The sequence below is a fragment of the Phaethon lepturus genome, unplaced genomic scaffold, assembly GCF_000687285.1.
Source record: "Phaethon lepturus isolate BGI_N335 unplaced genomic scaffold, ASM68728v1 C14079645, whole genome shotgun sequence".
Lineage (NCBI taxonomy): Eukaryota > Metazoa > Chordata > Aves > Phaethontiformes > Phaethontidae > Phaethon > Phaethon lepturus.
In genome coordinates, this window is record NW_010576319.1 from 1 (window position 1) to 10,277 (window position 10,277).

The following is a 10,277-nucleotide window of genomic DNA, read 5'->3' on the forward strand; positions in this document are numbered from 1 at the left end:
CTCCGCTTTCCTTAACCCGGCACATCTCATTCGCTCCATTAACGACCCCGAGCACCCCCTCACCCTGGAGGAGCTGAACGTCGTCGAACAAGTGCGAGTGAAAGTGAGATTCCCGCTAAGACGCGGCGGCCCCGCCCGGCCCTCCCGGGGCCACGGTCGGCTCCGCCGGTCGGTACACGCGTGCTGTGCTGCAGGGCGGGGCTGCCTCGCCCGTCTGATTAACCTAGTTGTCTTTTTCTAACCTGGGAAGAGGTTTATTGTAGCAGTCTCCTGCAGCTAAACATAGTATGTAAAAATGTCAGTGAAGAAATCTGTAAGTGGCGAAGTACAGCTTCAAGTTGCATTTCACATAAAACGCTTCCAGCTAGCTTGGGGTAAAGCCAGGGAGTTTTGTACATGGAAAGTGTTTGGTTTTCAACAGGTGAATGACGCAGAAAGCACGGTGGCAGTGGAGTTCACTCCAACCATTCCTCACTGCAGCATGGCGACGTTAATCGGCCTCTCTATAAAAGTAAAACTGATCAGATCTCTGCCAGAGAGATTTAAGGTGAGTAAACAAATCACTCTGGAAAGCAGAGAGGGTTTGAAAAAGAAAAAAAAAAGTAAATAAGTTAACTAACTTACAGTTAAACATAACTAGAGCTTTTTTCATATTATGGGTGAGGGAAACACTCCAGGAACCAGAGAGGGCAGTGGACTAAAATATTGATGCAGAGTTACGGTTCTGTGACAGTCACGACAAGGGCGAGTGGTGTGTGGAGGGGAGGAGGTGAGGTTGGTGCCTCATGCCTCTGCCTGAGGCAGGCTTAAGCAGATGGGAATGCAGAATATTCTGTGACTTTAGACTTTATTTTATTCTGCTGGTATTGGCAAGAATGTCCTTTTTTTCCTCCTCATTTTGTTATTGTCTTATTATTAAATAGTTTGAACTTGAGCTTCTAATGTTTTGTTGACTTGTCCCCTTTTTCTTTTGTGATGGTTTTTAAGCTGGATGTTCATATAACACCAGGGACACATGCCTCTGAGCATGCAGGTAAGGCTTTTCATGCTCTGTTGTGTGGTCATCTTTTTTTTAGTCTTGAAAATAGAGAGGAGAGGGATTCCCACACCTGCAAAGCAGCTGTCCAGAATCTGGGATGTTATGCGCGTCAGATTTTGCGGGTTGTTACAGAACAGGAATGTGTAATCATGACACTTAGATATGTTCTGTACCTTACTTTAAACCTCTCCTCAGGCAGCTTGTGCTCTCAACTAGTCACTGATTTGCCTGGGTTATGGAGGACTCAGAAAATGGGGAGAGGCTGGGGGGAAATTTCTTCTTGTGTTACACCTACACGTGTAGCTCCCTACTGCTGATTCATGAACAGCTTGCTGGTTCAACTTGTGATAATGCAGTAGCTTTGACTTTACACTGCAACTCTGCAGTGTGCTTAGCATCTGCAGAATTACTAATCTACATGAGTACCATAGCATCAGTGTTATGATGTGTGTCAATGTAAAATGCTTTTAAAAAAGACATTGTATACCGATGTTTTAACCAGTTTCTTGTGGGTTTTTTTCTGCACAGTTAATAAGCAGCTTGCTGATAAAGAACGTGTAGCAGCTGCTTTGGAAAACTCTCACTTACTGGAAGTGGTGAATCAGTGTTTGTCTGCTCGGTCTTAATTGCCCGATGAGGAAATCGTTGGTACTCTGCTGTGTTAAACTAATTTTGTATGTAAGTGGTGATGCTAGTGTTACACCATACATATATCGATGCGCAAAATAAAGTCACTTGGATTTTCTTAAACAAAAGTTTCATTACTCCTACAAAACTAGTATGTGGGAAATTAGCTTAGAGGCAGCTACAAAAATATAGTGAAAACTGACTTTTAAGTTTTATTAGTTATTGCATGGGTAGGATTTTTCTTTAAAAAGATTTGTTTCAATATGTTTTTAACAGGTTTCTCACTATCCAAAGATTAGTTACAAACTGCATTTTAGAAGCGGATTTTGCACACTGGACTTTACAAGTACACCAAGCTAACTGGCAGTTAAAATCTTTGCATTCATTAATTGTTTTGGACTGCTAATATAATTCTAGCTTCAGACATCCAAATTGTATAAGTTCATGTGTGCAAAGTTGTAACATGTTTTAGCAGTAAATGTAAACATTTCTAAATCATCTGCCTGTCTCTTATTATATTAACCTGGATTAGCCAAATATGGAGGGCTCCTTAGACCTGTATGAAATGTCATTTATTTTTAATTACTCATTGCTTGTGGTAGGAAATACAGTATCTTTGAGGTAGGTTGGTTGGTTTTTCTTTCATGCACCTGCCACAATATAGGAGAGAGACATTCATAGTTTTCAGTATGAACAGTCCAGCCACCCTCTGCTGAAAGACTTTCCTGGCAAAGTTTGACAGCTAAATGACAAGTTTTTCTTTAAAGGTATTGAGATTTGGTAATAATACCTAGCCTGTGCTTCTGATCTGAGAAATGTGGCATTTACTAAACGATTGTCTTTGGTAGAAATTGACAATACAAAAACTCATTAAGACAGAATTCCAGAATTAATTTGAACTTTTGTAAAAGATGTTTCTAATCGTGGACCACATGGAAAAGTAACAACCTGTTAAAGACATCCTATCAGGTATTTCGGTGCCTGCACACATGCAATCATTGTCATCGGTTTTCTAGAGAGTAACTAATACACTTTTTAAAAAGTAGATTGTCCTCACCTGTTTGATGGTAATGTTTTATATTTCAGTAGTATTTTCTCTTGGAGAGTCTCAGACGCTATTTAAAAGTGGTGAAGCTTATGAACACTGTGTACACCACAGCCTAGTAGTCCAGTCTAGTCTGTGTTGAACAGCAGTGGTGATCCAAGTGTGACATCTCAAGTCTCATGGCAAAATAAGATGGAAACAAATGCAAATCTTCCCATTTCAGAAATGAGGCACCAAGTTTGCACAGGGCTTCTACAGAAAGCCAACTCTGCAGCAGCCTTAATCTGATTATTTGGCTTAGCATCTTTTGAATGATGAGCACTTGCTTGGATGTAGGAATGAAACTGTAAAGATAGATGATATTTATGTAGTAGTAATATTGGGAAAGAGCAGAATGACCCAGCTGTTAATACTATCTTTCCTCTCTGCCTCTCTTGCTGAGTCACTGCACTGATTAATTCTGACGTTGCCAACGTTTGCACCACAAATAAAACTTCAACCATGGCAATGCATGCAGGCAGCTCATAGGCAACATGCTTAGTTGGTTTGATTTTTGTTTTCTGTTTTGTTTTTTTTTAATAGAAAATGAATTTTGCCCTTCCCGATTTGGGGAAGAAAGGAATGCAAATATGTGCCGGGGGAAAACAGAAGGATGACTAAGCTGCCAGCAGATTGCTTCAATCTGTACTCCAAATAGAGAAGGAATCAGTAAATTATGCTTTACTGAATCTCTCTGCTTGGCTTTCACCACTACATAATACTGTTAAATTATTTATTGGGATGTTGGCACTTGCGTCATGAAGCACATTGTACACAGTAACCCTGGGGGTGCACTTTGTACCACTTACCTTGTCAGAGAAGCAACAGTATGTGGTTAGACTGTTTTTAAATTTGTAGTATATAGTTGGGATGAGTTTTCAGTAAAGGGACTCTATTGTGCGATATCAACTTCTTCTACTTAAGGAGGGAGAATTCTATTACTTTAGATCTGGCATGTTTTTTTAAGTGATGGGGATGTTGTATTTATGAGAAGATAGAAATAGCAGTAAGGACAAACCACAGTTATGTTACTGAAGATGACAGGTCATCCTGTACAGGCTCCCTCAGCTTGGGTACTTGCTGAATGATAACGTACCACCACTAGCAAAAATCTTCTGTTCCCTAGTTTGAATGATCATGAGCTGGCTCCTGCTGTGTGGAGAGAAAGTGGGAGAAGAAAACATTAATTTGTAACAATTAGTTCTTTTCAGAGTTTTATTTTTCCAAAGAGCTACCCCTAAATTTAGCCTCTGGAATGCTTTGTAATAAGACACATTCCATCAGAAACTATGACCCTTTAGAGCAGCTGTGCAAACAGCCTCATTCAAGTCCAGGAAAAATGCCAGAAGCAGACATCTGTTTCGCATTCCTAGGCTGGGGGCAGAGCCTTCCCGGGGTGGCTGAATGGCATTCACTACTCCCAGTCTGCAAACACTGCAACAGGAGCTCCCTAGGGCAACTGGCTGTGTTGTGTGCTAGAGTAACCCTCCGTGTGTTTGAGCCCACAGACCAACACAGTTTGTGCGTCTCAGGTTCCACTGCACTGCACATACTTGGGCCTGCCCCCACAGTCCTGCTCCCTGGGAGGAAACAGACTTCTTCCCAGCTGCTCCCATACCGTCATTGCTTCCTAGTACCGACAGTCTGAAACTTTTGAAGACTTCATCCCACAATTTCATCATGAGTGACAGGGAAGCCGCTTAGCAACTTTGTATGCAAAGACACAGCTGAACTGTCCATGGAAGAACTTCGCACTTCAATGGCAGTATTTCTTGTGCTCCTTGGGTGGAGCGATACGTACCACACACTGGAAACTGTTAGTTAAAGAAAGTTATTTCAGTCTTCTGGCCATGCTTAAGATTGATGTGTTTACGTCAATAAAACGCTTTGATAAAGATCTCCCTCTGGAGTTTTGATTTATAAACTGTATGTTTCACAATTTTTTTTTTTTTATAGCTGTTAAAAAACATTTCCCTTTAGCCTGTCAAGCAGACAACTATGCCACTTTCTCTTCCTTTACAAAATGCAGTTTGGTGTAAATACAGACAGAACAAATGGCAGAGTCAACTTTTTTCCTTAAACAAAAGAAAAGTTTATAGCAAAATCTTTCAGATGTTACTATGGAAAGGTAAGTATCAGCAAAGAATAAAACCAGGGGAAGCTGAGGCTTAAACACCCTTAAACATGTGTGTTTAAGTCTGCTGGTATGACTCTCAGCCATTTGCCAGCAACATTTAATAGAAAGCACATAAAGCTTTCTTCATTCCACAAAATGCTAAAAATACACATTTTTACAAAACATACAAATAGCGGAGAGCCCTCATTTTGTTCAACATACTTCAGTAGTTACAGGAGATGTGCTATCATATTCTGTAACCTTACGTATTTCTTGTTATCAATTCATACATTTCTTCTTTCATGTCCTACCTGTAAAGAACTTTTGCATCCTGCAGCAGGTTATTTCCATTCCTTAATTTCCCTTTGTGGATCAAAGGAGTAGCTTTGTCTGCTGTGATAAAAACATCCTGGTTGGTTGGATGGTTGGAAACCCTGCTCTCCCAGCTTCATTCCACACACTCATCAGGGTTGCTGAGTAACTTGCCAGTTGTCCCATCAATTTTGTTACTTTTCAGCATCTTGTTGCAGCACATGCAAGCTTCAGCTGCCAAAGCTGTCTGCTTTAGCACAGAAACAGTCTCTGGTTCTTGCCATTAGCTCAGTTCCCAGCGCAGAGCTGGAGGGAGAGAACAGGGCAGAAGTTAATTTCCAGCAAGCCTGTGGTACAAATAAAACACGGGAATGGGGAGCAGCTGCTGCCTGGGAGCTTTGGGAAGGTGCAGGAAGAGAAAGAGAAGGAGAAGGAAATGGCAGGGGCGTAAAACACCTCACTGTGCTGCCACTAGCTGGGGGATGCCTCCAGCCTTGGTTTGTGGCAACACGGAGAACAGGCGGCTTTTTCCTCCAAATTGCAGCAGAAATAAGTGAGCTCACATTAACGTCTGCCAGAGGTCTCCCACCCCTCTGGTTTCCTTGTTCCCTGCAAGCTGGCTGCCTGAAGGGGAGATTCCCACGTGGGGCCTGTAGTTAAGGGCACGGCCACAGCGTGGCCCGCCTCTGCCCTCTCTTCCTGGGCTGTTACGCAACCCATCCCATTACTGCCCTTGTGCTGCTGCAGCTAACAAGAAAGCTTTTGCTTTCCTACTGCAGCTAAGTCACAAACAGCAGGAGGAGACAGGAGGATCAGGAGGACAAGTATCTACGTAAAACTAATGCTTTAAGTTAACAAAGGGAGATACGCACCTTGCCAGATCATAAGTGCAGTGGCCAAAGAGCATGGGCAGCAGCTGTGTCCATGCTGAGCCAAGCAGGAAGACCCAAGTGACTGGCAAGTCATCACTGCCAAACTCTCTCTGCTGGATGTGATCCTCCCCATTATTTTGATGTAACTTTGAGATGATGGTTTATCATAGCACTTTTTTTCCTAATCTACCCAAATTAGTTTCATCTGTGTTCCCATCAGATGTGTCACACATGGCTTTGACCAAAATAACCTCAGTAGATTGTCAGGAGCTTGCTTAACCCCAGGATGCCTGGCAGTTTGATTTCTCTACACTTTTGCTAATGGAAGAGCTGGCACATGCTCTGTCCAAGGATTACGAAGGTATCTAAGCAGCAATACTTTTTATTTCTCCTGCAAAGTGACAAATAAATCATCCATGTAGTCTGAAATGCTTGCAGAAAAAAACAATAAATACCAATAGATTCCAAATTTTTTCCTAACAGTTTTAATAGGACAAAACTGGTTTTATTACACAAAATCAGAAAACAGTTTCATTAACACTACAGCCAACTTTTATAAAAACACAATTACTTTTGAGGTAGACAGAAAATAATGATTAGGAATGAGTGACATAAATTGTTTCTCTTCAAATTGGTATTGACTTATTTTCACAACAATGCATTTTAGACATTGTTTTTTGAAACATAAGTCAATAATGCCCGTGAAATTCTACTTTATTAATGATTCTTACTAATGACAAAATTGACTAGGTGCTTGAAACGGGAGATGTTATTTAAACAATTTCTTCCCCTTCCCCTTCAAACTCACCATTCAGGATCTGATCCTGCAAATTTAGAGCTCTAATTTAAGTTATACTCTGGATTATATTTTTAGCATAGAAGTGATGAACTCTTGTCACATTTATTGTTGTTGGTAGGAAGAATACCAGGCCATTCCTAGTAGAACAAATTTATTTTTTCAAACAAAATGTAAACATTGTATCAGCTTTAACCTCAATCGTAACTGCCTTACTTTAAATGCATATGCCTTTTGTGTGTACACATTTCAGTTCATCTGTAGTCTAAGCATTTAACTTCACAGGAGATGTAATTATGCAGTTACCAAGTCATACAATTAATAGTTTTCTGCATTTTACGGCTGAATAAATAAACACTATAGCTTGGATGTAAATTGGATACACATCAGTTAAGGTATCATACTAGTTCAAGTCTCCTAACATGCTTTACTAATCCTTGAAACAGGAAGAACTTTGCTATGAATGTTATGAAGACGGTGCACCTTCCACTGACATTCTACTGTGATCTGGTCTTCATCCTCTTAAAAGTTGCTTGAGCCTTTCACTGACTACAAATAAATTGTGAGGGTTTTGGCTTGCATGCCTAAGGGCAACTCCTGCTTCTCCACTACGAATGACAAGATGAAAGAGATATCTATGAATTGTACCTTGGTCCAGCTGGGAAGAATGAAAGCCATCCCACAGAACAGGCTCTGGAATACACAAATAAAATAACATGCCAAAGAGAGGAAATACATACATAAAAGCTGCCAAGACTGTGATGTAATGTCTCTGATTATACACTCAGGTCTGTACCAGAAAAAATACTTGCTACAGAAACTGCGATGCCCAGAGCTTGTGCGCTCACACATACAGACAACTTGAGAGGCACTGCCCTGCTCCAGGACAGACTTCCCCCCTGGTGCCCACAGGTCTCCTGCCAGCAGCATGCACAGCCTGTCCCAGCCACACAGGCTGCCCTGCTGCACCCAGACTGGGAAACAAAACTTGAAAGCTCTGCAAGTTAAATAGGTTTTTGCATGTACAGACAAATTGTCAAATAAGTGAGATATTGAAAAGGGAGTATAGGATAAATGGAAAATGAGGGATAGCTGAAATTGTGCACTGAAATCATGAATCCTGGAGTGGCTCAGGGGCTGAAAATGGCACCCCGGCAGATGGTGCTATGATTTCACATGAGTGGGTGTTGCAAGATCTCGCAGCACAAACCTGGATGAAAAACAAGGGAAGATGTCTTCATCCAGCATCTCAGAGCTCCTGCTGCCTCCTGAGGCTGGAAAGAGTCCCCCCAAAGCCCAGAAGATGGCCTGGCACCTCTGCCATCCTCTGTTAGCCAGGTTCATTGCCCTCATCCAGGGCACCAAGGCATCGATGCCTACACTGTACCTGCTAAATCACATCAGTTTTTCGGCTTGCACTTTAACCAAATCCCTTCACACACATGAAACCAGAGTTCACCTTTCACAGCAGCTCCCTACACATAGAGATGCACTGTACATACAACAGGATGTCTTTTCCACTCATAAAATCTCTTTTTTAAAGCTGATGTGGTTTCAGTTGAACTGAGATACAATTTATGTCAGCTGACTTGGTAATTATTGAAGCACTCCATTTTAATTAGGGTGATGGTTAATGAAATCTACCATAAAATAGTTTGTGGGTTTTAGTCTTTGTAAAAAAACTTAGAAATACGTAATAGAGAAATAAATAGGAACAGTATACAATGCATTGTTATTTTCTTTCACAGCTTATCAAGGAAAGCCTATATATCCATATGACTTGACGGTGACAGGATGACAGGCTCATTTCTCCAATGAACCATTTTCTTCTTATAAGGCAAAAAAAGCACTGCATCTGTATGAGATCATCTAGAAAAGTCCTCCTTCCTGAAAAATACTATATTCTTTTTTGTTGCCTAGCTACATGCTGCTGTTTCCTTAGAAGGCTGTAGATTCATTTGAATGATTCTGGTGGTGCTGATATGCTTGAGCAGAGGAGTAATGCAAATACATAACCCTTTCTTTGGTACACATTATGAAAGAAAGGGGTGAGTGTGAAAAGAAAGGGCCTTTGCAGAAAAACAATTTACTGTATTCATCATAGTCTTTTTTACATTAATTGTTAAATAAAGACCATTTCTCCCCACAGCTCTGGGTGCATGAGCAGGCAGTGAAATCACAGGCTTGATGCTTTTGACGTGAGAGTCTGATGCCAAGGAAGCGTTTGCCTGGTTCATGTTAATTACTGCTGTGAGTAAGTGTAGAGAAGGGAAAAGACTGTCAAGGCCTGATTCTGATCTCATTTCCAAAACTGTAAACAGGGAAAGATGACATGAAATGCAACTGATTTGCTGAATTTCATTACCACAGAGAATGGGATGATCACCGAGTCCACTTAAAATGCTTAAGGCCCAAAGATATACACTGTAATGTGCCTGTCAAAGAAACTTCTGACAGGGAACTCTGCCCTCCAGCATGAGACATGCAGAGATTGAGAGCTGAGCAGTAATTCCCTGGCACCTCCCCAACGTGATCAGCAGCTCAGCATGTCACTGACTTGCCAAAGATTTCAGCATGCTGGTATTCACTAGATGTGGAGAAGTTGCTTGTGGGAGGAGTAAGATCAACGGGGAAAGAAAGTTCTTACCTGCTTCACTGTAACTGGTTTGGGTGTAGAATGTCCTTGACATGCATCCTTGATATGTGTCAAGATTTTGCAGTTTTATCTTTAGGATTGAGACGCTTTTAGCACTGGAGTTTTGGTTCAGCTTTTTCTAGTTCCAGCTGGCTTTGAAATTAAGATCTGCATTTGCTTTCATAAAATAATATTTTTCAAGTCTACTGTCTGTAACCTTCTTTATATAAAGGTACACACTTCACACCATTGTATTACCTCAGTCTATGCTTGTGCTTGCTCTCTGTATTTTATCATGAGCCTTGATCTTGATAATTTTATTTTTTTTTGAGAGAAACTAGTAGGTAATGAAGCATATTATGACTATCATAATTATTATTACATTCTTTCTCAAGAATAAAATCAGGAAGAATTTTGACAATTTAACATGAAAATAAGAAAGTTTATTTGATTGCAGTATAATTCTACAACAAGATTTTGGAGGACTTCATCAGAATATCTTGTATAGCAGCAGAGGCAAAGCAGGAAATGAGACATTTAAAAGAAGCAGAGATGCCTATTACTGCTGTGATGCAAACGTGGAATTTGCCAAACTCAGCACATTCCATCTGGACAAATTCTGAGTTTCTCCTGGAGCAGATGACACCACCTCTCACATCCAAATTCCTACACACTTCACATGAACGATTCCATGACATCACTCACGACAGGAAAAGACACCATAAATTCTTCACTGGGTTATAAAGAAGTGTAAAGCCTTTCTAATGACCATGACATGATAGAATTCTCAATTGTG

The 10,277-nt window shown here is 40.8% G+C and overlaps 1 protein-coding gene across 1 annotated transcript; it reads left to right on the forward strand.

Annotated features, from left to right (window-relative positions):
• Positions 1–28: 28 nt before the first annotated feature.
• FAM96B (family with sequence similarity 96, member B) lies at positions 29–1,665 on the forward strand (the record flags this gene model as incomplete). Its single annotated transcript, XM_010295692.1, has 4 exons — positions 29–103; positions 422–547; positions 988–1,033; positions 1,568–1,665. Coding segments are annotated over 4 exons (345 nt in total), but the record flags the coding sequence as incomplete, so codon positions are not given.
• Between the last annotated feature and the right edge of the window lie 8,612 nt (positions 1,666–10,277).